The 25,085-nt window shown below is 41.5% G+C and overlaps 7 protein-coding genes across 34 annotated transcripts in view; 4 read left to right on the top strand and 3 right to left on the bottom strand.

The window, feature by feature from the left end:
* The window catches only part of Hdc (histidine decarboxylase), a 93,625-nt gene extending 89,789 nt beyond the window's left edge, over positions 1–3,836 (top strand). For 2 of the 4 annotated variants that reach the window (XM_070209759.1, XM_032436656.2), the window contains 6 exons: positions 83–192; positions 966–1,019; positions 1,088–1,781; positions 2,532–2,677; positions 2,730–2,943; positions 3,087–3,836. In XM_070209759.1, the coding sequence (XP_070065860.1) occupies positions 83–192; positions 966–1,019; positions 1,088–1,781; positions 2,532–2,677; positions 2,730–2,943; positions 3,087–3,739 (1,871 nt within the window). In that variant the 3' untranslated portion in view covers positions 3,740–3,836. The other 2 variants (XM_015174539.3, XM_032436657.2) reach the window with 2 other exon arrangements.
* A 571-nt stretch (positions 3,837–4,407) lies between these two features.
* Positions 4,408–5,508, bottom strand: LOC26530740 (uncharacterized). Its single transcript, XM_015174754.3, has 5 exons — positions 5,365–5,508; positions 5,162–5,300; positions 4,984–5,109; positions 4,778–4,927; positions 4,408–4,710 (listed from the first exon to the last, which is right to left on the bottom strand). Exons 1-5 carry the CDS (start codon positions 5,481–5,483, stop codon positions 4,498–4,500), a joined length of 747 nt encoding a protein of 248 aa, XP_015030240.1. The 5' UTR covers positions 5,484–5,508; the 3' UTR covers positions 4,408–4,497.
* A 990-nt stretch (positions 5,509–6,498) lies between these two features.
* LOC6627231 (uncharacterized) lies at positions 6,499–10,632 on the bottom strand. 7 transcript variants are annotated; one of them, XR_011416874.1, is made up of 9 exons: positions 10,496–10,632; positions 9,329–9,465; positions 9,118–9,262; positions 8,941–9,066; positions 8,724–8,873; positions 8,443–8,667; positions 7,605–7,924; positions 7,221–7,505; positions 6,499–6,664 (listed from the first exon to the last, which is right to left on the bottom strand). XR_011416874.1 is itself a non-coding variant. In XM_032435949.2 (7 exons), the coding sequence occupies exons 1-7, from the start codon at positions 9,445–9,447 to the stop codon at positions 6,617–6,619; spliced, it is 918 nt and encodes a 305-aa protein (XP_032291840.1). In that variant the 5' UTR covers positions 9,448–9,471; the 3' UTR covers positions 6,500–6,616. The 7 variants fall into 7 exon arrangements, 4 of the variants coding, with proteins under 4 accessions (XP_032291840.1, XP_032291838.1, XP_002050520.2 ...); XR_011416875.1 differs by lacking the exon at positions 10,496–10,632 and having other exon boundaries at positions 6,500–6,664; positions 7,221–7,480; positions 9,329–9,471; XM_032435949.2 differs by lacking the exons at positions 7,221–7,505; positions 10,496–10,632 and having other exon boundaries at positions 6,500–6,664; positions 7,820–7,924; positions 9,329–9,471.
* Positions 9,649–11,966, top strand: LOC6627232 (uncharacterized). 7 transcript variants are annotated; one of them, XM_015174541.3, is made up of 6 exons: positions 9,652–9,878; positions 9,941–10,070; positions 10,170–10,320; positions 10,416–10,562; positions 10,632–10,781; positions 10,911–11,966. In XM_015174541.3, exons 2-6 carry the CDS (start codon positions 9,952–9,954, stop codon positions 11,106–11,108), a joined length of 765 nt encoding a protein of 254 aa, XP_015030027.1. In that variant the 5' UTR covers positions 9,652–9,878; positions 9,941–9,951; the 3' UTR covers positions 11,109–11,966. The 7 variants fall into 7 exon arrangements, with proteins under 7 accessions (XP_015030031.1, XP_032291842.1, XP_015030027.1 ...); XM_015174545.3 differs by having other exon boundaries at positions 9,649–10,070; positions 10,416–10,511; XM_032435951.2 differs by having other exon boundaries at positions 9,651–10,070.
* On the bottom strand, positions 11,665–15,843 carry Syb (Vesicle-associated membrane protein synaptobrevin). Of its 7 annotated transcripts, none has more exons than XR_004303899.2 (5): positions 15,683–15,843; positions 14,424–14,494; positions 13,862–14,202; positions 12,635–12,869; positions 11,665–12,401 (listed from the first exon to the last, which is right to left on the bottom strand). XR_004303899.2 is itself a non-coding variant. In XM_015173675.3 (4 exons), exons 2-4 carry the CDS (start codon positions 14,465–14,467, stop codon positions 12,328–12,330), a joined length of 459 nt encoding a protein of 152 aa, XP_015029161.1. In that variant the 5' UTR covers positions 14,468–14,494; positions 15,683–15,843; the 3' UTR covers positions 11,665–12,327. The 7 variants fall into 7 exon arrangements, 5 of the variants coding, with proteins under 5 accessions (XP_015029161.1, XP_015029159.1, XP_070065867.1 ...); XR_004303900.2 differs by having other exon boundaries at positions 13,862–14,127; positions 15,683–15,842; XM_015173675.3 differs by lacking the exon at positions 12,635–12,869.
* Positions 12,867–18,256, top strand: Csgalnact (Chondroitin sulfate N-acetylgalactosaminyltransferase). Its single transcript, XM_032435945.2, has 5 exons — positions 12,867–13,132; positions 16,013–17,093; positions 17,148–17,296; positions 17,351–17,650; positions 17,712–18,256. Exons 2-5 carry the CDS (start codon positions 16,040–16,042, stop codon positions 17,868–17,870), a joined length of 1,662 nt encoding a protein of 553 aa, XP_032291836.1. The 5' UTR covers positions 12,867–13,132; positions 16,013–16,039; the 3' UTR covers positions 17,871–18,256.
* An 866-nt stretch (positions 18,257–19,122) lies between these two features.
* LOC6625750 (RNA-binding motif protein, X chromosome) lies at positions 19,123–23,739 on the top strand. Of its 7 annotated transcripts, XM_070210185.1 has the most exons (6): positions 19,125–19,493; positions 19,561–19,792; positions 21,605–22,115; positions 22,174–22,282; positions 22,615–23,043; positions 23,193–23,739. In XM_070210185.1, exons 2-6 carry the CDS (start codon positions 19,775–19,777, stop codon positions 23,410–23,412), a joined length of 1,287 nt encoding a protein of 428 aa, XP_070066286.1. In that variant the 5' UTR covers positions 19,125–19,493; positions 19,561–19,774; the 3' UTR covers positions 23,413–23,739. The 7 variants fall into 7 exon arrangements, with proteins under 7 accessions (XP_070066289.1, XP_070066288.1, XP_070066286.1 ...); XM_070210188.1 differs by having other exon boundaries at positions 19,123–19,792; positions 22,174–22,240; positions 23,167–23,359; XM_070210187.1 differs by having other exon boundaries at positions 19,123–19,792; positions 23,167–23,359.
* Positions 23,740–25,085: the final 1,346 nt, after the last annotated feature.

The raw sequence follows: 25,085 nt of genomic DNA, 5'->3' as shown, positions 1-25,085 counted from the left end.
TCTAAGCCGCTTACCGCAGCAGCTAATGCTAACATCCATACCACCACCTCCCTCATGGCCACCCACATCCATTCGCCCACAGGACTTGTGCGTATGCGCTACATTGAGGCGGACGAGCAGCTGGCCATGCGGGGCAAACTGTTGCGCGAGGCCATCGAGGACGACATTAAGCAGGGCCTGGTGCCATTCTGGGTGAGTCTCTTCTTGTCTTGTCTCCTCTTGTCTTGTCAAAACTAATTGGCCGCCGTCGTTGTGCAATTAGGCGCTGAGTGGATTTGTGGCCAGCAGCAGCTGTGTTTCCTTCTCCCTCCCCCCCTTCCCCCCCTCTCTCTCTCGCTCTCTCTCTCTCTAGCTGATTCCCTGATTCCCATCGGATCTAATTAATATACGTCAGCACTTCAGCGTCATGGCTCTGCGCTCAGCTCATTTGAACAAATAACTGCAGCTGAGAGCGCAGCAGCTGCCAACTCTCTTGTGGTTACGCGCTTTCTACGTCATTCGTAAACGTTCAACTGGCGGCTGCTGATTTATAATTCTTCTTTATTATTCAATCCCTTATCGTCCTTTCTCTTGCTATGCTCTTATAACAGCATTCGTAACCGCTTAACCGACACCCAAAGATTTATCCAAATTTCTTTAAATCTTTAATTCTTCTTTGTCTTGTGTTTACTTTTAATTCTTTTGATACGCGCATTTTACAACATTCTTGAACATTTAACTGGCGACTAAGGCTCTCTCTTCTTTGAATACGCAGTTTTTACAGCATTACAGCGAAACGATTATTTTACTTACCCTTAATTTTGAATTTTTTGATTCGTAAACGTTTTACTGTCAGCTAATGCTGTGTTAAAAGCTCTCTCCGTATCCAGCCTTATCTTTAACGAATACAAGCTTTTTGAAAAGCTTTTACTTTCAGCTATTATGCTTGGACTATACGGTTATTATTATTTATTATTTACATACAGGTCTGTGCCACGCTCGGCACCACGGGCAGCTGCAGCTTTGACAATCTGGATGAGGTGGGTAGATATATACCTGGATTCCTAGATATCCTTTAGGGCAGACTCGAGCTATATTTCCTTCCCAGATTGGCATCGTGTGTCGCGAGTACAACCTGTGGCTGCATGTGGATGCGGCGTATGCGGGCAGCGCCTTCATCTGCCCCGAGTTCCGGACCTGGCTGCGGGGCATCGAGCGCGCCGATTCGCTGGCCTTCAATCCCTCCAAGTGGCTGATGGTGCACTTTGATGCCACGGCGATGTGGGTGCAGGACAGCACCGCAGTGCATCGGACCTTCAACGTGGAGCCCTTGTATCTGCAGCACGAGAATTCCGGGGTGGCCGTCGACTTTATGCACTGGCAGATTCCGCTGAGTCGCCGCTTCCGGGCGCTCAAAGTGTGGTTTGTGCTGCGCTCCTTTGGCATCAAGGGCCTGCAGCGCCACATTCGGGAGGGCGTGCGCCTGGCGCAGAAGTTCGAGGCGCTAGTTCTTGCCGATCATCGCTTCGAGCTGCCGGCCAAGCGTCATCTGGGCCTGGTCGTGTTTCGCATACGCGGCGATAACGAGATCACCGAGCGGCTGCTCAAGCGCCTGAACTATCGGGGCAACCAGCACTGCGTGCCGTCCTCTCTGAAAGGCCAATACGTGATTCGGTTTACCATCACCTCGACGCACACGACGCTCGACGACATTGTCAAGGACTGGATGGAAATCAAGCAGGTGGCCTCCCAGGTGCTCGACGAGATGAACATCACAATCTCGAATCGCGTCTATCTGAAGGGTAAACACTGGGCCCTTCCCAATTACTGAATGTCCCTTCAACGTTTCGCTTCGTTTCGTTTCGTTTCGTTTCGTTTTTCTTTGTTTTGTTTTATTTTAGTTTAGTTTTGTATTAAATTATTGTTTACGTTTCTTTTCCCATTAGCATAAAACACTTTGATCCACCCAGATGCATTATTTTATTCTTGCGGTCCATACTCTGAGTGCTGTCCTATCAGCGGATACTTGACAAAATGACATTTAACGCTTGTATCTGTAAGATACAAGATGTATCGATGTGGTTCCGCAGTAACTAAAAGGAGTTCAAAGCAAATGATTTGGGAATATTAAATAGTATCTGTATCTTGTAAAGTAACAAAGTATTGGTAAGAAAACTTTTATTCGAGTGTTAGAAAAGTATCTGACCGATACAAATGTTACAATGGGGCCATACAAGTGAAGGCAAGATACAAAAGTATCTAAAGAACTAAAAATCATTAAATAGATTCGTGTAAATAAGGAAGTATTTGTATTGTCGGAGATATAAAACAATCTGTAAGATAAAAATAATATATTAGTTAAAGTATCTTAAAGCTACAAATGCATCCGTTTAACAGCCAATAATTTAAGATACAAAGGTTCCAAGTGTATCTTATACATGGGATTTGTTTTGTTAGCTTTTTAACTCCTTTATATTTTGATCAGCTTAATGGATCCAAGCTCCATCTATAAATAGGTATTAATGAAAATAATCGATAATCTCGTAACACAGATACCAAGGAGAAGAGCGAAGCATTCGGCTCCAGCCTGCTGCTCTCGAATTCGCCGCTGTCGCCAAAGGTGGTGAATGGTTCGTTTGCGGCCATCTTTGATGCTGACGAGTTTCTGGCCAAGACCTATGCGGGAATACGCATTGCGGTAAGTAGAACTGCAGCAGTACGAGCTCCGCTAATGATTCAATCGCTTGCAGCACCAGGAATCGCCATCGACGCGTCGCCGAGTGCGCGGCATACTCATGTCCGGCAAACAGTTCTCGCTGGACTCGCACATGGACGTGGCCGTGGTGAGCACCACGCTGGACGGCAACCATGCCAACAACTCGCACGGGCGTGAGCCTGGACAGCCGGTGACCAGCCAGGCCAGCATACGCGAGGATGTGGACAGCGAGGAGTCCGCGGCGGAAGGTATGAAGCACAGGTAGCGTAGTCGCCAGTTATTAGTTATATTGCCAGCCAATGCTCGAAACCAGCTTCATAAGCGAATCTCTCGCTCCTCCCTCTCTCCACACTCTCCTTGTCCTGCGTATTGATTTGTGCTTCTCCTCCAGAAACTGAGCTGCTGCAGCTTAGCCAGCGACGCGGGAGCAGCCAGACGAGCACCAACACCCAGTCAAGCAACCTTAGTCACAATCACAACCACAATCAGAATCACAATTACAATGCCACGCCCACCAATCACTTCCGTCCCATTGCATTGTGGACGGCCCAGTCGCAGACGCCGTCGCCGTTTATGACCCTTGTGGACTGTCATATGTACCATGGCAAGCGATTTCTGGAGCCCGTCAGCAGTCTCATCGACAACAGTTCCTTTACCAGCAGCATCAACCACATGCCCACACCCATAACAACACCCACGGATCCGGCTGGGCCGCCGCTCAGTTTCGAGGATGGTGACTGGCCAGCGAGGACCTTCAGCCAGCTGCTGCTGGAACGATATGCCAACACATCCTTGCGGTCAGCTGATGTCGATTCGTCGACGGACAGCAGCAGCCTTAGCCTGGCCGGAGCTACCACGCCCACACCAAGTCGCCTCAGCAGTCCCAATGACCTGGCCTCGCCGCTGCTCGGTTCGTTTGCATCGCAGTCGCAGTCGGCGTCGCGGTCGGCGTCGCAGCTGCTGCATTCGGCGTTGGGTGCATCAAAGTTCAGTGATTCGGATGCGACTATTTGCTCGGCTGCCTCATCGCTGGAGTCCTTATAAGCATAATAATAACTAAACAACCTATAATTTATGTATACTCCATATTCGAATATCTAAACTAAAACAATCCTTCACTGCTGTGCAATCAATAATCTTAGCTAACGTAGTTCCAATTCGCGTCTATATATGTGTATGTGTGTATATGTCTATGCCCCTATGAAACAGCTGCAGATCTCGCTCTAGGCCCGTGTATTATATAATATCTAACAAAACCGAAGCGTTGACTCATCCATGTTAGTTGTGATCTGTGCTTAACAAACATAACACCTATATAATAACTATACGATCTAACCATATTCTATATATACATAGATGTACATTTGTTTTACTCCTCAATGTGATTAAAATTTCAGCGTTAAAGTTAAATGGAAAGCAATCGATCTACTTAAGAATTTGTACTTAATTCATTTTACAATGTATCTGTAGGCTTGCATAAGTCAAGGCATGAACAACAACTAAGAGCGCCTGACTAGGGTATACCCTTTCTTTTACATACACTTTAGCTTTTTTCTACACAGACTTACATCAAAAGCACACACACACACACACGCATATATACACACAAGCACAGCGGCGGAAAATGTATTCTTCGAGGTGATCGGTGCTTATTGTCCGACCATGGCTACCAAGTGAGAGCGCAAGGCTCTGAAATTAAAAACTCCTGTTGGTAAGTGTAAACGAAATAAAATAAAATAACAAAATAATAACATAATAATAATAACAGATAATTTGCTTGACAAGGATTCCTCTAGTGCTGGTTAACTTTCCTCATTCTCCTTCAACAGAGATGGATTGAGCCATCCGATCGCAACCATTGTCCACGTGCCGAACTTGTACTGGTGCGCAGAAAATGAAAGCAGAAATAGCACGACAAAATGATAGAAGAAGGCGACGCTGGGCAGAAGAAAATCTACGGGGACTAGCTCCGCAAAACGTGCACCAGAAATGGCCTGAGCGTTGTGCACCACAAACTAAAAGAAATAGAGAGCGAGCGATCAATAGATATCGATGGAACCCAGTAGTTTAGTTAGTAATAACCATAATGACGATACAGCTGACCAGGATTTGAAATATGACACTGAAATACGACGAGGCTATTATCACGTACATCATGAGTATGAACATTGATCCGAAAAAGAAGACACAGGAAATAATATGCAGTGTGAATCCATTCTTGGTAAGATCGCACTGAAGGTATCGACTTATCAGATAATTAATTCAGATAATGATACTTATTTACTTACAGGCAAATAAATATTAACAACAATACAAAGGACGATCAGCAGCGAAGAAATGAAAGTCCACAGGAGTAGTTCCGGCCACAAGGATGTAATGACCAGAGCAGCCATACCAAGGATCCCGAACTCTATCTAAAATTGCATTCCTGGCAATTAACAATTTCTATATACTTCAACTACTTACGGTTAGCGCAGTTAGAATCCAATTTAACCAAATTTTGTTCAGCTGATTAACAAGTATCAATGCCACTACCAATAGTATGCCTACTGTAAAGAAACAATAGCTTATCTCTGGTTTTGCGAATACGTCACCGACATTGGGCCTGCAGCATGTAAGATATACTCAGTGAGAAACAGCTTCTGATTACCTAAGGTATCTTAACTTACAACAAGTTGATAATCAACCATTGGACCAGCGCTATCACCAGCCAGGTCAGGGATATCAAATAAACGTATAGTGCGAATTTTAGACGGTCCCGACCATACGAGGTCGTGCCTTCATTCATTGTCCCGCCAGCCTACGGCTCACTGTATACTCAAATAAAAAATTTGTTCATTCATAACTGATCAAACAGTACAAAAATCAAACGAAAATAATTGTAATTAACTTAGCTTGGGCCTCCTTTGGGGCATGTACTTCAAGGCATGTTTGATTTAAGTGTCTTTGTTTTTGTGAAAAGCAAGAAAAACAAGTTTTACATCATGACCGATCCGTTTTTTGTAAAAAACTTTTATGTTACGATTCGATTTTTTATTTGATTGATTGTCTATTTATAGTAGAGATCCGTACGAATTCGAATTCATATAAAATTTCAAAATCAAAAGATATTTATCCGAGATATTCAAAATAAATTATAAAAAATGTTTTGATTTTGTAACCGACCCAGATTTTAAGCAAAAACGAGATCGCTATTCATGGTACCTAGTTGACCTATATATCCTTGCCTATTCCATGTCATGGGTATAGTCCTAGCGAACCTAAAGGACAAAGTATGTGTATGTTTTCTTTTACAGCCGCCCCCAGCAACTGTCCCGCCCCCTGGATGGTTTCTAGTTGACTAACATATCCTTGGTTATACCATACTATCGATATAGTCCTTGGAAACCTAAAGGATCAGATCCCTGCAAAATGTGCATTGCAATGGTCCAAAAACATGTATGATTTTTCTTTCAGGAGCCCTTTTACATCAGCTACAGCTGCATCTACCTGCTAGTCATTTCTGTTCGCCTGGTATTTTTGCTAAATTTCTTGTAAAAATGTTGTTTTTAGAGCGGCGGAGATATGTCGTTTCAAAACGACATAATCCCCCATAACTATTATCATGGCGGAGTTATGTCGTTTTGAAACGACATATCTCCGCGGAAATTTTCTGTGCATCTACCTGCTAGTCATTTCTGTTCGGATGCAAGCGACCGTTGATTTTTGAATTTTTAAATAAAACATGAATTTCGCTTTTATTTTAAATAATTCATTTATTTTTGTTTAAATTTACAAAATTGTGTTATTTAATGCTAATTTTCTTAAATATTTGTCTGAAAACTATACAAATTGAGCGTAAATATTCAATTTAGTTCATTTAAACTTAAAATAACTATATCTGGCTTAATAAAATTCCGATCCTGGGAAAAATTTGCTTTGTCAGTCGTGGGGTTCCTTAGGGCTCATTATAGTCCTTAATTTGTGATCCTGAAAGAATAAAAAACATATTAATTAAATAATTAAATCAATATATAAAGGCATTTGATGTAAGGAAAATAGGCCATAACTCGGGCATGTCCTTGCAGATTTTCAAAGGACATGGTGCGTTAGGATCCTATAGACCCCCTGCATCGATCTGCATCAAAAAATATGGGGTCATCTAAGAACCCCAGGACTTATATTTTGACTTGTAAAATTTCAGTCGCGGATCGCACGGAAATGGCCCTAAGACACAAATCCTTAAATATCTGCCAAACTACAAGGACGATTCTAATGAAATTTGGCCAGCTTGTAGTCCTGGTTAATACAATTTTTTTGACATATGACTCGCAAGGATTTGCAAGGATACAGCCGAGCTATGGCTTATTTTTAGTATGCAAAATTGTCCTAAAAACTTTTTTGTCTGAAGGACTTTCGTCCTTTGGGTTGTAAATTCTTGAATGGGAAGCCGAGGACTATTTACTGGCCAAAGGACATCCCGATAGTCCTTCAAATGGCGAAGTTAGCCGGGATATTTTTGATTTTGTCCAATTTTGCGACTAACCCCCTAGGATAAATTTCGATGAAATTTTTTGTCGAATCCTGGAAATTCTTGAATGCCAATCGATAGTCCTGCTTGCCACGAGTTTAAAAAGGCATATCCTTTCAATATCCTTAAGGATTTGACCAAGTTGTGGCTAATTGAAAAATGTCCTTTTTAAAAAATTAGCCATATATTGGAAACGGCAGGGACGATTTTGATGTCCTTTGGACAGTTTTTGGTCCTTGTTCAGACGATTTGTTTGACACACGACTTGTCAGGATCTGCAAGGATACGGCCGTGTTATGGCTTTGTAAATTTACGAAATAATATTACTTATATCTTGGCTATCTAAAGGACTTTCATCCTTTTCAATATATATTCTGAATTGGGGGGATAAGGACTCACGGTTGGCCAATGGACATCACGATTGGTAAGGATACGGACGATCTACATCGATTTATCTTTCCCGACAAAAATCTCCTTTTCTCAGCTCCTTGAAGGATTTTCGTCCTTTTAATTACACATTCTGAATTGGCAGGACAAGGACTGACTACATGTTGTCCAAAGGACATCAGAATGGTCCTTAAGGTGGTCAATGTAATGTCCTTTAAAAAGATTACCCAAAAACGTAATGCCATTAGACAAAAGCGATCAGTGCGAGTCCAAAATGGTCCACCAATCCAAAATCGGACGTTATTTCGCCGAGATATCGAACAAAATCGGACCTAAAATAATAAAAATAAACAAACAGTCAAATAAGCAGTACATCAAGCAGTCGAACCTACATTTTGTTAAACAGCATCCGTGTTCATACTGAAGCCAAACAAAGCAGTTCACAAAGCCGTTTGCACTACTTTCTGTGGGCAAGCAGTTTCTTGACAAATCGGCGACTCCAACAAGTCTGTATGCGTTTTGAAAGACTTGAAGGATTACAAATGTTTCTTGACTAAATTTAATTTAAGCCGCTAAGAATAGGTGTAAATAAAGATCTGAATTGAACCGAAATAATTATTTACTCCTTAATGGGCTATACATGAGATACAAATTAATGAATTACAAATAGCCCATTTCAAATAATGCTCAAACTAGTTACAATTACATCTGTTGATGGAATTTGAATATCTAACGCTTTGGACATTATTATTAGACACTAATACAGATAATCGTGTGCATTTGCTGGTGGATGTCGTCGTACGGATGCATGTTGTACAATTTATATGAAATTAGTTTAAAAAAAATAAACCTGGGTTGAGTTGTTGCTTGCTGTGGTGTTTCTGTCGTCTGGAGCCTTCGTCGTAGTTCCGGCCGGACTAATCGTTGCGATCTTATAGTGGATCTGCATATAGAATGTCAAGAGAAACATGACGCTAAAATCGTAGAAGAGTATGATCGAGGCCAGAAGATAATCATTGACCCGCATTTCTGCAAAGCGGCCGCCGTTAATAGTCTGCGCGTGGTACATGACAAACTAGATGGACAGAAGGAAAGAATATAGACGCCATGGCACAGTAATCAAATACTCACCGTCAAAATGATGACGCTGACAAATAGCTGGTAGAGGATGAAGGAATGAGCTGTAAGCGTCAGTAGGTGCAGCATAATCAGGAAGATCGACACAATGAGGAAGACAAAGGATATCACAAACAGTATAACAACATCCAGCGTCAGATCGTGCTAAATAATTAGAAAATCAATGATTAATGATGAGTTAATGCTTGGGCATAGTCGAAATAATACCTACCGGTATAACAGAGCCCAATAGTACGAAGATGAAGAGCAGCAGGACGCAAATCGCAAACCACATGATTAGTTCTGGCCACGAAGAGTTGGCGACCAGTGCAAACAGGCCCATGATGGCGAACTGTACCTGATCGCCCATTTAAAAAACGGGCTCTCTGCTAGAATTGCGGCTACTTACGATTAGAATGGTTATGAGCCAATTCACACATGTGACAAAGCGAGCTGCCTCGAAGAATATGAAGAGAAGCGCCAATGTAATTGACAGTGTGAAGCATACGATACTCATCCAATGATAGCTCAAAAACGTATCCTTGGCCGGGGAACTGCAGAGAAGGGAATGGATAGGAAATATGTTTATATACTCTATACTGTTTATGCTACAAACTTACACTAAAAGCACGACCAGCCATTGGGCAAGACCCAGCAGGAGCCAGCAGAAGGTTATCAGATAGACAATGGCCGCGAATTTCCGACGGGTGCGTTGATAGGTACCGACACGATCATCCATTATTCGGCAGGTTTATGGCTTATGGGATACATAGACAAAAAATTTATGCGTTGGTATGTATAAAAAAGTTATTAAAATTAAAAAGAATTAATATGAGAGGAAAGTGTGAAGGGTGTGTAGGGCGTGTGATTCAAGGCATGCTTGATGGATTTCTCGAGGCTCTTGTGACCGAAATGATGCTAAACGTAACTAATACTATACATTATTCTTGGTAAGGAAGATATTCATGTCAACAAAATTTATTTATTTTTTTTAAATTTGGAAGCTGTTGTTAAAATTCGCTAGTGCATATTTACCACATGTTTAAATATATATGTGTATTCCATTTGCACTTCTAGTCAAAATTTCAATATAGGAGGGCAACATTGAACGCATTTATTGGCAAGGGCTACTGTGACTTGGGTCAGACAGACGTGGCATTCCCCTATATGGTTATATTTAATATTTAAGTTGCGTTGAACTTTTTGTTAAAATTACCCAGTTGCAAGAATAGAACTTTGACCAATGGATCTTGATGAGCGTGGGAAGGAGCAGGCTGCGAGATCCCTGCTGAAGAAAACGTATAAAGTGACAATCATAATGCTTTTAGTTGGACAACTTCAGGTCTGCGCTGTAAATGAAATGTGAGCGAAACGTTTTCTCGATCTATGTATCTATCTAACTATATACATTATTATTATTAAATTTTTAACCAACTTGTTTCATGAATATATGTCCTACAGTTCCGTCATCAAGAAGTTTCTAGAAAAGCATTACTATGTGAGCCTGTTGCAGTTTTTTATAAGTTTTTTATCGATACAGCTGTACGTGTTCTTTTATCATGTTATTGAGAAAAGGGCACTGTGGAAAAGGATCTTAGCCGGAATATGGACGGTAAGCGATAAAGAGAGAGAGAGCGTGAGAGATAGAGATTGAGACTGAGACTCATTGAATTAAATTTAAGAATTACTATTCCTGCTGCTCTCCAGTTCGAGGTAAACACCATTTCGATCATGAAGCCCGCCAAGAGTTCGCCATACTTGTGTTTCATAATATCCTGGGTGGTCACCTTTTTGATCATGGGCGTAAGTGTGATATATGGCAACATGGCAGTAAAACACCGACGTGGTCTCTTTGCAAGTGGACTCTTCCAACGCCGAACCAGATCTGAGAACCATTTTCTTACAGATATTTTCCATTTATAGGTGTCGCGGCACAATATAATCCGTTGGAGCGAACGTCTCTTTGTGCTGACCTGCTTTGGCATCATTGTCTGCTCCGAGATGAAGCGCGTCACCATCGAGTTTCCCACCCTCCTCATCTACAGCCTGATGTCGAACATTGTAAGGAGACAGGCAAGGCGTTCAGATCCCAATAACACTAGCTGAATGGTGCACAATGGTGCGGAAGCTTTTACCGTCGTGCCACATTCAGGCAGTGTCATTTGGGATATATCAGCTGATTAATACCCGCTTTTGCTGCAGTTTGTGGTCATCTTTGCCGCCTCGATACGCAAGCCGAACTTCTATCACGTGGGAAACGTTGCCGATCACATACTAATTGGCCAGCTGTACTATCTGAACTTCTATGCCCTGTACATGGGCATAGTGTGGACGCTTTCATCTGGCTTCGAATTGGCCAACTATGATGTAAGCCTGGCGACGTTATTTAAAAAGCTCTAGAGCAGATGCCTGCCGCCTTGCAGTGTTGTCATGCTTCAAAATGTGTTTATTACCTCCTTTGAAATTGAAATTGCCGAGGCGCATGCGTCGCAAAGGCCACGAACAGCTGTTTCATACGGGCACAAACACACGCGCACACACACACACATGCACACATAAATGCAGAGACGCGGGACACACGCCCACAACCTTCCTAGCCCCTTCATCCAGCGCAGGCAGCCAATGTTCTCGATAGTCGCTGGCAAACGCAAATCAGGAACGTTTTGCTGCCTGCTGCTGGATGCTTCCTCCATTGAGGGGCTTACGTCACAGGTGTCGCGATCCTTGCAAACATCTGATTTGTGTTTTAATTTAGGGCCTGGTACATTCGGTTTATGGCCAAGCTATTCTCGTCCATTTCCACGCGTTTTTCCCCGTCGAGGTCGGACTTGTGGTTTTAGTTTTTAGTTTGAACGCATCAAATCGATACAGTTTTACTTTACAACGCACACGCACACGCTACACAAAATATTTGTAAAAAGTGCAAAAAAAAATATTTAAATAATAATATTTCACGTAAACTTTTCTACAAAATGTTCGCGATTCTTTTTGGCAAACGCACGTTGTATTACGAGTACAATAATAACGAAATTATATCAATTACATGCCATTTCATATAAGTGTAAATACAAAAAGGTATATATATATATATGTGTGTGTGTGTGTGTGTATATATGTATAGTCATATAAAATATGTGCCTGTGCGTGCGCTTGTATGTGTGCGTGCGTGGCTTTTGGTTAAAACTATTGTTTAATACATGTGCAAAAGGCCTTTAATCTTAGCTGGGCTAAAACGAAGTTTAAATTCAATTTGTGCGACGTGTAAGGAAAAACCCCACATCCACACACACACACACACGCACTCAAGCACACACACGGACACACACGCAGCATACATGTGCGTAGTTACTTTAAATTACATTTGTTGCTGTTGTTGCAATATTTGTTACAATACATATGTGAGAAATGTTTGTGTTTTAAACATTTAGGATTAATATATAAATAACAATCTGTTAAGTGTTTTAGTTGTATGTTTTTAGACACAGCTTGTGTTTAAGTTTTAGTTTCAGCTTTAAATTGAAATTTGTTGCGCTTAAGGCCAGTGCAAAGGCAGCAGCTCCTCCATTCAAGAGCTGTGTTTCGTTGTGTTTCTCTTTCCTGACGAGCTGCGCTGCGGCTCCTAATGGGGCGCATCGGTGGCGGCTTTTGTGGCATGATCCGTGCTACTGCTGCTGCTTGAGGGCAAAGCGCACACTGTAATTGGCAGGGAAGAGAGTTTCAGATTAGTGCATCAAATCAAAGGGGTTCCAACGATGGAGCCTGGTCTAATGTGTCTCACATATGCATTGGCAGTTTTAATGATGCAGAGTCCGAATCTTAAAATTAACTACACACAATTGTACTTTTAACAAAGCTATCACGCTTAATTATCTACGCAAATAAACAGCTAATTAGCACATGGAGCACACGCAACAATTTTCTTTTACCTTTTGCTTAAGCTAAATTTGTTCTCTTTGTAACACACTGCACATTTATGTGGGTGTGGGTGTGTTTCTATGTGTGTGTGTGTGTGTGTGTGTGTGCGCGCGCGTGTGTGTATATATATGTATACGTTTTTGTATATGTTGCCTTAGAGTTAAGCGCAACAAGTTGCCTTGCCGCATGTGGATACATTTTGTTTTTGTTTTTTTCTGTTTTTTGTTTATCAATTGTAAAGCGACACTGCAAGTAAAATAAAAATGGATCATTGTTCAAAAAAGTTGCCAATCGATTCAAGTTAATTGTGCGAATAACTTCCAATCACCCGAACACAACCACAACCGAGAACCAAAACCAAGCCAGACAAACAGAAATTAACGCAAAAACATGAAAGCACAAATATCTCTGACTAAAAATTAAAGACTTTTGCAGACATGTGACAAATGTGCATGAAATATTAATCGCAACTTCAGAAGACATTGAGAATATAATGAAACTTCCAGCTGGTGAGTATTTGAACAAGATAACTCGAGGAACAAACGATTCTGATCTACTTGAGCTAAAAGATGTAGTTGTCCGTTGTCTTATAAGTTTTTGCTAAATATTTTTAGTGCATTATAATTTGGATTAGTTAGTTGGATTAATTATTATTTAAAGGAACAGTATTGTCAATATGCAAGGTTTTCAGACTCCGATTTCTATGAGGTTGTTCCCACTGTCAGATATATGATATTGTGGATCGATGTGTGCAACTTATACAGTAAATATTGTGCAAGAAGGAATAATATCAAAACAAATTTAAGGCTGGCATATAAACAGACAAACGGAGAGAGCAAAATAGTAACTCTATACATATCGATTTATAAATACGATTTTAGTATAAATATTTGGGGCAGGAAAGATCTCTTTCTGAGCTTTACATACTTCGTGATAAACTTAATACAAGGTTAAGCTAGGTGTTTAGGTGCGTGTGTACTTAAGTCTAAATCCATAACTAAGCAATGTGCATTTCCTAATTGCTTTAGCAGTAAGTGGGTAATTTAAATAGCAGTTCATACTATTTAAGTAGTTATCACAGGCTTATGGCTAGCATATAATCATAATAGAACATAGACGCCTAAGCCTGAAGCTACCAATTGGGAATTGGAAGCATTTGTAATATATTAGATGAAAGCGCAGGCGGAAAGCATTAAACCAAACCAAAAAAAGAACAAATGGGTGCCTGGCGGACTTACCTATTATAATGATGAGCAAGACGACCGCGATGACGCCCAGGATGATCATCATCTTCATGTTAGCCCACCATTGCTTGCGCTTCAGCTTGCCGGCCTGCTGCTCGAACTGTGAGGCGCCCTGCTCCAGCTGGTCGGCACGTTCGCCTAGCTCGGATAGTTTTTGGTCACGTTCGAGCACCTTCTCGACGTTGACGCGCATTATGCCCACGACCTCGTCCACTTTGGCCTGTGTCTGCTGCAGGCGCTTCTGGGCGGCATTGTTGTTGCTTTTGTTGTTGTTGATTTCGTTGTTGTAGTTGTAGGAGGACGAGGCATTCGGCGGCGGCGGAAGTATGGGAAAACTGTATAATATTATATGTGTGGCGGAAGGGAAGCACAAGCGCGACTCACAGCGCCACGCACGAATGCCAGCCCCGGCCGAAGTGAATGCATTTTACTAATTGACGCAATGACATCACATGCCAAGAACTTCACCACGACATTGGGTTTCCCGGGCTTGCATTTGTGCGTCGCACTTTTTAATATTCATTTGGCTGCGGCTCTTCTTGTGAGTTCTACTTACTCATTATTGGAACCGGAAGGTGCGGGCGCCTCGTTGTTCTCCATCTTTGTGCTTGTTCAAATGTATACTAGCTGCAAAAGAAAAAGCAGATATTATAGAGAGCGTTCATTGTTTAAATCAGCGGGCTCTGTTCGAATTATTGACTTGGATATACCCTAGCATTCAATCGCATTTCGTTTGCTGCAGTTAGAGTATAAACTAGGCTGCATAAATTAAATAAAACTTCAATCAGAATCCGCAAGCATTAGTCAAATTCGTAAGAATCGCATAGAACTGCAATATTTCTAGAGCAGGAAGAGTACGGGCGAGATTGCGATAGTGGGGGGAACGCGTTCAGCTATTACAAATTAAATATATTAACATTATTAAGCCATTAGATCATCATTCAGGCAGATGAAGAATTAAAACCAAAGGAATATGAGTTATCCATGCGTGAAAAGAAGTCAGATCGCAGTATGCATATGTTCTGATTAGACCACATGACTTTCTCCATTGGGCTCGTCAATCTAATTAGACATGTATATTAAAAAACATATTTGTGTTGGAAATATATCTGGCTAAGGCTGTTTCGTTAATATTTCTGTTTTAGCTATTTGCAGTGGGTACAGGGTACAACTTATTGTATACATTAGCAATTTTCTCAGTTCTCAAGATACAAATCAACTAATTGTGCCGAGTGCACACACACACACACACACGCACATGTTAATACAATCGCGCACACAATCGCATATGTAAGCAGAGAAAGAGGTGCATACACTAAAAAGCTGCGATTAATAAAGTTAAATACAAACACACACGCACATACCATATACTAAACAGAATAACAGCACAATGGCAAGCTGAAGCACATCTTATCTATGCAATATTTTGTCCAGTACGAAATGAATCATACAATTTCCGAACTTGGGCTAGCACAAAAATAGAGATGAGCGCTGCCTAAACCAGTGATTGGTCACACTGCTCACTAAATAAAGTTCACACTGAGCTCTGTAGCTGTAAATATTTTAGCTAATTACACACTATTTGTTGGCATCCTCCTGCTAATCAGATCTTTAGCCACGTCCAGAAACAAACTAAATGCGCTAACCCTTTGTACCGTGACTCTTCATTTTGACGCTGCAAACAGTGACAAAGTAGCCAGCTCTAGCAGCACCAATAAAAAACTTGTTGCTCGTCAAATTTTTGCAGCCGCCTGCCAACGCACAATATTTACATTGCGTTGTCGGCCTCGCCCTATTTAACTAAAACACACTCACCTGGAAAATGTTTATTGTACGATTGTTAAGCTGTTTCTGGACTGTTTGCCTGTTTTATGCTTCGCTTTTAATTTTTTTTTGGATTTTGACTAAAAAAATATTAGTAAGGCAACGTTGTGTTTTGTCTGACAATTTCTACAGGCTGTAAATGAAAAAAATGGTGATTGTTGTGACTGTTGCTGTTAAATAACATAAATGTTAAGCACATTGCGTTAAAATGCGACGCAGTTTTGAGATGCGCTAAATCGTTCGTGGCAACGCTATTTTTGACAGTGTGGCAACTTTGATAATTTATTTCTTGGCGCCTAATTCAAACTTGATGTTTTGCAGCATTAATTGCCAAACGTAACATGGAAAATGCATAGCTCGCTGGCCTCCAGGTTATTAGTGCGCCTTCTGCTGCTGTTTGCACTGGTTACTGTAGTTTCGATTGCCATTTTAACAAAATGGGGTTTCGATGAGCTGACCGCTCAAACGGACAAGGACTCGCATGCAAATCCCAGCGAGACAAATGGCTACAACTATGCGCTCAGCGCGCGAGATGCCGAAATAGAGCGGCTCAAGCACGAGGTGCTCACTCTGCGCGCTCAGCTTGTGCTACTACAGAACAATCGTAGCGGCGGCAACAACAATGGCGTGCCGGGCAAGGTGCCGCTACAGGGCAGTGGATACGCAGCCAGCAGCAGCAGCATCAGCAACAACAACAACACACAGCTGCATCAGACAGACACCACAACAGCTCCGCTCACGCACCACTACGACTGCAGCAGCTATATACGTAAGCAGGTGGGCGCCGCGGAAATACTGCACGGCCTGCCGCTGAACAATGAGTATGAGATGATACCCTTCAACCATTTCACTTTCACGCGCGTCTATCCCATCGACCTGGGACTGGGCAAACGTGTGGTGGAAAAACCCATTGGCTACCGGCGGCGCGATCTCCTAGAAGCGGTCAACAAGGCACTGGAGAGTCTCAATCGCAATTATACGGCGCGTGTAAGGGCCAAGGGTCTCACTGCCACAGAGCTAGGCCGGTACACGCTGGACGACTTTGTCGAGGGTATCTACCGCACGGAGCCGACAACTGGCAGCCAATACGAGTTGTATTTCCAGAGCATCAAGCACCAGACGAATGTGGTGCGCAAGGCGCTCATCATGCGACCCTTCGCACCGCTGCAGACGGTCCAGCTATCCGAGGTGGTCGCCAGTCCCATTATCCACGTGATACTGCCGCTCGCTGGACGCCTGCGCAGCTTTCGCAGCTTTGTGCAGATGTTGGGCAAACTGGCGGATCGGCGACTGCAGCTGATAGTCGTCTACTTTGGAGAGTCGGGCCTCAAGGAGGCGCAGGAGATAGCAGCGGGAGTGGAACGTGCACAGCTTGTTGCTCTTAATGAGACATTCAGCCGAGGTGGGTGACAGACTGAGTTGCCGCCGGATATCCTTTAAATATTTCTCCTTGCAGCTAAGGCGCTGCGTCTGGGCGCCGAGCACATTCAGCCCCAGGCGGAAAAAGTGACGCAGGATGCGCTGCTCTTCATGTGCGATGTGGACATTGTTTTCACAGCCAAATTTTTGGAGCGCTGTCGCTGGAATACCGCGCCAGCCAAGAAGGTAAGAGCAGGGCGCATTTTAGACGAGGACTCGACTGATTAATTGTCCTTTTAGGTTTATTATCCCGTCGTGTTTAGCCTGTATAATCCGCACGTGGTGTACACGCTGCAGGGCAAGCCGCTGCCCAGCGAAGAGGAGCAGCTGCTCATCTCGCGGGACACGGGATTCTGGCGCGACTTTGGCTACGGCATGACGTGCCAGTATCGCTCGGACTTCCTCCAAATACGCGGCTTCGATGAGGAAATCGTTGGCTGGGGCGGCGAGGATGTGATGCTTTATCGCAAATACGTGCGATCCAAAATAAAAATAATTCGCGCCACAGATCCGGGCATCTTTCATCGCTGGCATACAAAGGTGAGGCAACCAGCGACACCTGTAAATTGTGCTTTAATCCCTGGTTTTTGTACTCCGACAGATCTGCACCGGCTCTCTAAGCGCGGATCAGTACCGCGCCTGCATACGTTCGCGTGCTCTGAACGAGGCATCGCATGCCCAGCTTGGTTTTCTGGCATTTCAGGACGAGATCGCCGCCGCGGGTGCCATGCACGGCGGCGTGTCGATGGCGCACTCGTGATATCTTATGGGAATTGGCCTATGCTTTCGATATTCAGCCACAATGTGACAATAACTTGTATTTAGCCAATCGTTGACCTAGCATAATTGTTAAATCTGTTTCTTTGCCGCCTAGATACTTAAACTTAACTTAAATTAGCTGAACTACTCGGTACTTGTACTCGTAATCGTCTGCGTAATCGTATGACAAATTGTTCTTCCATGAAACAAACTAGATGCAATCTTCAACAACAAAAAAAAAAAACAACAAAATGATATAAGTATAATAATAATAATAATAACAAACACCTAACGAGAACCACATTGTAAACATATTTAGCATATTGTATCATATACTAAACCTATATAAAAGTGCGTCTGCTCGCATTAGATAAACAAAATTAAATGGTTTAATTAAACTTGTCGCCGTTGTAAATTTATAGATGGGCTCGAGTGGACGTGGATATACTCGCGTTGAGTGAATGCCAACGACCTCCATTTGGGGTTCAGTGCGCATGCAGACGAAGAAGATGACGCCGCCAAAAAAAAAAAATAGAAAGAAAGACAAAAAAAAAACAGCCGAAGGAGCATATGTGGTATTTTTCACTCTAGCGTAAAGTTCATATGTTATTTTTACTATATGCTACCCTAGCAGGGAGTACTACTACAGTAGCAAGCTGTTTGCAGCGCAAAAATATAACTAAACCTTATTCTCTGATTGCGGCGCCTTTCTAGGCGATAATGTGTATTATTTTACTATAATGAACTTTGCTCTCTCTGATCTTAATCGCTCTTTAAACATTTACCTCTCCCCTTCACTGTTTTTCTAATAACCCGCCTTTCTATGCACTTCTCATGACTTTAAGTAAGGCTTGCAGATTTGTATGCTTCATTAACAGTGTTATTTAGTTTAGTTTTGTTAGTAAGTTTAGCTTCGTTATATTATAAGCTGGCAGCCCATTCTTTTACTATTTTTGGATCCTGGATATTTACATGTGAATAGTTTTTATTCTTTATACCTCATATTTTTCATCTACGTATAGAAATACAAATTTTGATATATTTTGAAAACTAGATGAAAGAGAATGCATCTGTGTCATCTGCATGTGAAGTTGTTTCGTTTGGAGTCTTTTTAACTTCAGAGTTAAACCCTTTTCATGGTCACGGTCGTGGATTATGTAAGCGACGAAAAATGAATTTGTTTGGCGCAATTAGCAATGCTAATTTCATGCCTTTAATCCAAGATTTATCCAGCAATAATGAGTCAGAGTTGTCGACACTTGGAAGGAATTCGCTTGACCATTACGCCATGCGAGAAGATGCATTAATTAGCCCCAAATGTGACCTGAGAACAAATAATGACAGGTTGCGCCCCGACAAAACATCCTCCTGTCATTCTCCGAATGCCAAACTGACCATGAAAATCACGAAAACCGTTTCACAGTCAGATTCAGAGTCAAATTCCCATTCAGGCAGCCTGGGGCTCGCACCCAAGGTGTTGCAGGTGAAGTGACAAAACGATGCCCCAGCCAAATGCCAACACCTCAACCACAAATACCAGAGTTTGGAAACACGTAGAGCAGCGAGAATCTCCCCCAAACCCCGCTGCCAACAAGCTCCACATCGCGCTTCAGTGCGTCTCTCTGTGAGTTTTTCGGTCTCGGATTCGGTTCTAGCAAAACGCGCTCCAACGAATTTGGCGGCTGTTTCAGATAAATACCCGTGCCCCAGACCTGAGCAGCACATTCGTGATTTCAATTCTGTTGCCAGCGACACGTCAAGCGCTATTTCATCTACTCATAAAAAGCGCGCCGAAGGATTTGTGAACCCAACTCTATATAGCTAATACAGTTCAAAGGTGGCACAGCACGTGCCCAAAAAATACATACGGAAGTGATTTATACACCTTGTGAGCCCAAAAGCAAAATGCGTCTATTGCAATTGGTGAGTAAATTGTTTCATAATATAAAAGAAAAATTCTTTGAAAGTATTTCAATAATTTAAGTTTCAAAATATCAGTTAAATTTTGTAGAACATGATAGTGAAAAACGAAAAGAGAATACGAATGCAGAAGAGAGCTTCTATCAATGATTATTTAACTAGGATAAATGCGAAATACATTTTTTTGCAATCTAATAATAACATAAGGTAAACAAAAGTAATAAAACATACTAGATATTAACGGGTAAATAGTCGACTGTGTAGAGTATTGGGCTGGGGGTTTGTACACTAAGCATTCAGTTTAGAGCTCCGTTAAAACCGCAGGCGATATTTGTTTTTAAATAAATGGAAATTTAAATATTCTTTTTAAATATCGTGAAATTTGTGTATGCTGTTACAACATTTTCAATATGCAGTCAATAATCTAACAAGGAAGCTGCAAGATTTTTCCTTTGCTATGTTTCATTTCTAGATTAAGGAAAAAAAACTTGTAACAATGAGAATTATTTTTTACACATATTTTATGTTTTGCAAACAATTCACCGAATTCATTTATATAATTGTTGATTTATAAATAATTCAGAATTGTATCAAAACTCTTAAAATATCAATTTGAAACTTTAGAGAACTTGGGAATATTGCAAAATTTTAGACAATTTCTACATATTTTTTGGAACCCGGCACGGAATCCACGTAATCACAGATACACAAAATGAGGCAAAGCCTAGCCCATTTTTGAAAATAGGACATATATCTTTTGATTGATTAAAAGTAAAGCAGAAGACTAAGTTAGGTTTTAAAGTTTCAGATATAAATGTATACACATGTATACACTATGGAATATAGATGCAATTCATATTCATATAGATTCCATGAAATCTCATTAGATAATCAAATTGCTGATTCTGTGGAGCTCACAAGCGCATAACTGTTGCTTTATGATGTAATATTTTGTTAAAATTTTAGGTATATTATGTAAATGGGATATTTTGTAGAATTGCCGCCCCGAAATTGCTGATGGCAACGCCTGTTGACCGACAGCCATTTGATATACAGATATATGTTTGGGCTTAAACAGAAAACAAAAAGATAATTATTCTAATAAATTGTGCACACACTCAGCGACAAGTCACGAACTCGAGATCCACCGATTGGCCAGCCAGTCGGTGGTTTTTGGCTAAAGCCAACCCCAGCCAGCGGAAGTTGTTCCTGATGCTTGACTAACAAAGCGTAGCGGAGCAGCTCGCCAACATATATTCATGATTAACTCTTTTTTTTTGTGAAGGGAAAGAGAGAGAAGGCAGGGGAATCACATATGACTGGTGGTGGTGGTGGTGCTGGTGGTGGTGTGTGGTGCGCCCCACAGCGAACTTTATGATTTGAGCCATGAATGAAAACAAAAAATGATGTCAATGCTATTTTATGCATATGAATATGAGATTTGGGCTGTGCTTTAATTAATTCTACAACTAATATTATGAGCACTTGAGGTGTTGGCCGTCATTCGAGCCCCAAATCTATGCTCTATTATTGCATAATCGAACCGCCAAGCCAGAGCTAGAGCTCGTCGTCCATTGATCATATTTCACGCTCGCTGGCTCGGAGTGTCCATATTTAATGACGATAATGACGCTGCTGATGATTTCTACATGTGGCTTTGTATTTCGAGCAGCACTTTGGCAGTACTTTCGTCAATTATGATTGGAGGCTGTACGTGCGGCTGCGAGGGCTTTGGCCCAGTTGGTCGCTGGACTGTGAAATCTGTCCATAAACAATCGGCTAATGATCACGCAACTCTTCTCTCTCTCTCTGCAGCTGCTCTGCCTGGCCGTTGTTTCGGTCCAGGCCGCTTTGCGAGGACCCGAGCCACGCAGTGTCACGCCCACGGACAACGACAAGCAGCTGACAGCCGGCCCGCCCGCTGCTCCACTGGGCAAGAGTCGTCAGTCGCGCTGCGTGCGCTGCTACGAGGATCGGTACTATGGCGGCGGCAGCGATCGCTATGGCGGCAGCGATCGTGCCGGCTATGGCGGCTACTCGAGTCGCGCCGGCGATGATCCGCGCAGCTCCTGGTACTACTCCTACGATCGCTACGAGGATCGCGGTGGCAGCGGCAGGGATCGTGACTCTGACAGATACTACAGTCGCGACGATCGCTACTCGCCCCGCACCTATGATCGCTACGAGGGGCGTGGCTATGATGATTACTACAGAAGGGGCTCCTCCTCCTCGGGCTACGATCGGGGCTCCGGGTACGATCGCGGCTACGCTGGCTACGACAGCAGGGATCGCTACTACGGCGATCGTTACAGTGACAGTTCGCGTGGTGCGTAAAGTACGAATTTGCCTGATTGTATCTCTGGTTTAACTTCCTTTCATTGCAGATCGCTACTATGATCGTTCACGTTCCAGCTACGACAGATACGATCCGTACGATCGCTACTATTCAAGGTATGATTTTCGCAACTATCGTCCATGGGATGAGACCTACAGGTATCGCTATCCTGCTATTGCTATTATTACTATTATGTCTAGTGCTTGTTTGTTTTCGTACCAATGTTGTCAATGCTCTTTACTTACATACAACACAACAACAACAACTACTACAACACGATCACCAACGCCTACAACAACAACAACAACAACAACAACAATGTCTACTAATCACACAAAACACCACAACAACATGAACTCTGGATACTCTACGCCAATTTTGAATTACGGAACTAAATGCACCACTTCCACCCACTTCCTGTCCTGTCCTGATCTGTCCTTAACTGCACCCACGCACCCAATCCAATTGCCTGCAAATCCGCTGCGCCCAGAGGTCAGTCGGGCTTCGACAATTCGGGGCGCGGCTATTATTTTGCCGGGGATGACGACGACCGTCGCTCCGGTGCGCAGCCGTACTATGATCGCGAACGCGCCTCGTCGCTTGCCCCCGCCTCGCCCTGCGGCCACCTAGTCAGCAACTGCCCCCACGGCGATCGCGGCACAAAAGTCTCCTCCTCGGCCATTGACAGCGACGGATATCGCGGCGGCCACACTAGCGTCATGGGCAAGCCCATTGGCCAGGGCAGCTGGACATATCTGGGCGACCAAGACAATCAGAGCTCACGGGGCGGCAGCAGCGGCGGCAGCAGCAGCAGTGGCGGTGGCAGCAGCTCGTCGTCTGCTGCTGCCAGTGGCAGCTCAGGTGGTGGCGGTGGCAGCGGTGGCGGAGTTGGTCGGGACAGAGAGCGCGATTCACAGAGGTAAGTTGCAGTGGGTGCAGAGCCAGCCTAATCCGAGAGACACACGAACTTCACCCACACCTCGACTCTGTTTAGCTGAGTAGCATGCGAAGCTGTGCGGAATTGTAAAAATCATTAAGATAGGCTCGCTCTCTTGTCGCCCCTTGTAGCTCTTCCTATGGTGGCCGACCACGCCCTCTAGGCGGCAGTTATCTGTTTGACCGGGACAGCAATGCGGTTCCAGAGAGTCCAAGCGATGCCGCTAACTCAATAGGTGATGGTAGTGGTAATGGGAGCGCCAACATGCCAGCAGCTGCGGCCCAAACGGCGCCCAAGCCCGACGAGTCCCGGGCCAACGATGAGGGCCAGGACAAGAAGGCAGCGCAGTGACAGGGACAGCAGCCGCAGCAGCCGCCTTGTGGGCGTGGCTTAACATAATCTCTACTATTTATGTGTTTAATTTCTAAGCTAAAATTATGAATATTTATGTCCACGCATTTTGCTCAATAAACAGCTCAAAAGATTCTCAGAAATTACATAATTGAATATTTGAATAAAAGATTTTAAGATATGATGCATTGAAAGAACAGTTTATTATGTTATATTATTAATTATTGTTTGTTGTCAGCGTTGTGCGCACAAAACTTATGAAATACTTTTAAGAGAATCCCAGTTTAGAAACAAGATGGAAATCAGTTAGAACTTAATATTACTGTAGACACTTTGGCCCGGAGTAAAGACAGTGAATATTTAATAAAAATGAAGAAAAATATATAAAAAGTAAATATAAGAGTAAACGTAAATTTATAAAATGAATAATAATCATATAAAATGAAATATTAATAAAGACAAATAAGCAAATAATATAAATTTTATGTAATAAATAAAATAATAAATATAAGAAATAAAGACGAATTTGAAAATAAATAAATAAAATGTATTCAAAAGTTAAATACAAAATATAAACAAAAATGATACAGTTAAAAAATTATTGATATCGAAAATAAAAACGAAAATAAACGAAACAAATTTAAAGAAAGAAAGAAACAGTAAGAAACAAACATACAAAAGTTAAACTTAAAGAATCAAAATAGTGTTAACAAAAAGAAAATAAAAATTTATTGAAAATATTAAGAAATAAAATAAGAGCGAAAAAAATTAAAAGAATATAAACTTACCAAACGCTTTTGTAGATCTTCGACGGATTGAAAATTAACTCAATGAAAACATGATAAACAAATATAATGGAAAAATGATAGAGTTTAATTTAAAACATTAATTTAATCAAACAAAAATATCAAAAAGAACGTGTATAAAAAAATTATATATAAAAAACGTATTGAATAAAACAAAAAAGATACTTTAAAACAATAAAATTTAAAAGGTTCAAAATTAAATAATAATGCAAGTAAAATTTAAAAAAAAAACTTGATATTTATAGCCATATATATTAAATATTAAAAATGTACAAAATTAAATACAAATTCAACTGAACATAAAATAAAAAACAAACAAACAATAGAGAAAAATAAAGTAGAGAAAACTCATATATTCGAAAATTAAAAATTTGTGTACCATGTGTAAGTACAGTTTGTTTATATGTGAAGGCAAATATAAGAATAAATCATAATATACAATAAATATGAACGTAATAAAATAAAATATTTTAAACACAAAAACAATACAAAACAATAATAATATGAACTTATAATGCAAGTGATTATCAAATAACATAAAAAAACGAAGTTTTTAAAAAATAATAATTTGAATAAATTAAATATACAAAAAAATAAACAATGTAAATAAATAAATTAAACTAAAAACTTACCAAATTAAATAATTAAGTAACCGAATAGAAATTGGAACAAATAAAGTATTGAAATTGAAAACTTACCAATTAAAATTTTAAATAAATCCAACAAAAATTAATGAAGTTTAAACCAACAAATTTGAAATAAATAAAAATTGAAAATTAAAACTTACCAACTCAAAATTGAAAAAAAAATTGAAAAGAAATCAAAGCCTAAAAGATTTTGACGAACTTAAATCAATAACAAATTCAT

This window comes from Drosophila virilis, chromosome 5, assembly GCF_030788295.1.
Source record: "Drosophila virilis strain 15010-1051.87 chromosome 5, Dvir_AGI_RSII-ME, whole genome shotgun sequence".
Lineage (NCBI taxonomy): Eukaryota > Metazoa > Arthropoda > Insecta > Diptera > Drosophilidae > Drosophila > Drosophila virilis.
This window is presented reverse-complemented; position numbering and strand designations above follow the sequence as displayed.

Bases quoted from the DNA above. Each gene is read 5' to 3' on its own strand.
- Syb (XM_015173675.3), bottom strand. From the start codon at position 14,467: ATGGAGAACAACGAGGCGCCCGCACCTTCCGGTTCCAATAATGA. The intron at 14,203-14,423 runs GTAAGTAGAACT...AATATTATACAG, and splicing joins CCTTCCGGTTCCAATAATGA to TTTTCCCATACTTCCGCCGC. The intron at 12,402-13,861 runs GTAAGTCCGCCA...TGCCAATTACAG, and splicing joins CTTGCTCATCATTATAATAG to TGTGCGCTTTGCCCTCAAGC.
- Csgalnact (XM_032435945.2), top strand. From the start codon at position 16,040: ATGCATAGCTCGCTGGCCTCCAGGTTATTAGTGCGCCTTCTGCTGCTG. The intron at 17,297-17,350 runs GTAAGAGCAGGG...TTGTCCTTTTAG, and splicing joins ATACCGCGCCAGCCAAGAAG to GTTTATTATCCCGTCGTGTT. The intron at 17,651-17,711 runs GTGAGGCAACCA...GTACTCCGACAG, and splicing joins TTCATCGCTGGCATACAAAG to ATCTGCACCGGCTCTCTAAG.
- LOC26530740 (XM_015174754.3), bottom strand. From the start codon at position 5,483: ATGAATGAAGGCACGACCTCGTATGGTCGGGACCGTCTAAAATTCGCA. The intron at 5,301-5,364 runs GTAAGTTAAGAT...TACATGCTGCAG, and splicing joins TGGTTGATTATCAACTTGTT to GCCCAATGTCGGTGACGTAT. The intron at 4,928-4,983 runs GTAAGTAAATAA...CGATACCTTCAG, and splicing joins TTGTTAATATTTATTTGCCT to TGCGATCTTACCAAGAATGG.
- LOC6627232 (XM_032435951.2), top strand. From the start codon at position 9,952: ATGGATCTTGATGAGCGTGGGAAGGAGCAGGCTGCGAGATCCCTGCTG. The intron at 10,563-10,631 runs GCAAGTGGACTC...TTCCATTTATAG, and splicing joins AACACCGACGTGGTCTCTTT to GTGTCGCGGCACAATATAAT. The intron at 10,782-10,910 runs GCAAGGCGTTCA...CTTTTGCTGCAG, and splicing joins CGAACATTGTAAGGAGACAG to TTTGTGGTCATCTTTGCCGC.
- LOC6625750 (XM_070210185.1), top strand. The intron at 22,116-22,173 runs GTGCGTAAAGTA...CTTTCATTGCAG, and splicing joins TTACAGTGACAGTTCGCGTG to ATCGCTACTATGATCGTTCA. The intron at 22,283-22,614 runs GTATCGCTATCC...CGCTGCGCCCAG, and splicing joins CCATGGGATGAGACCTACAG to AGGTCAGTCGGGCTTCGACA.
- LOC6627231 (XM_032435947.2), bottom strand. From the start codon at position 9,447: ATGGATGATCGTGTCGGTACCTATCAACGCACCCGTCGGAAATTCGCG. The intron at 9,263-9,328 runs GTAAGTTTGTAG...CCTTCTCTGCAG, and splicing joins TGGCTGGTCGTGCTTTTAGT to TTCCCCGGCCAAGGATACGT. The intron at 8,668-8,723 runs GTGAGTATTTGA...CTGTCCATCTAG, and splicing joins TCAGCGTCATCATTTTGACG to TTTGTCATGTACCACGCGCA.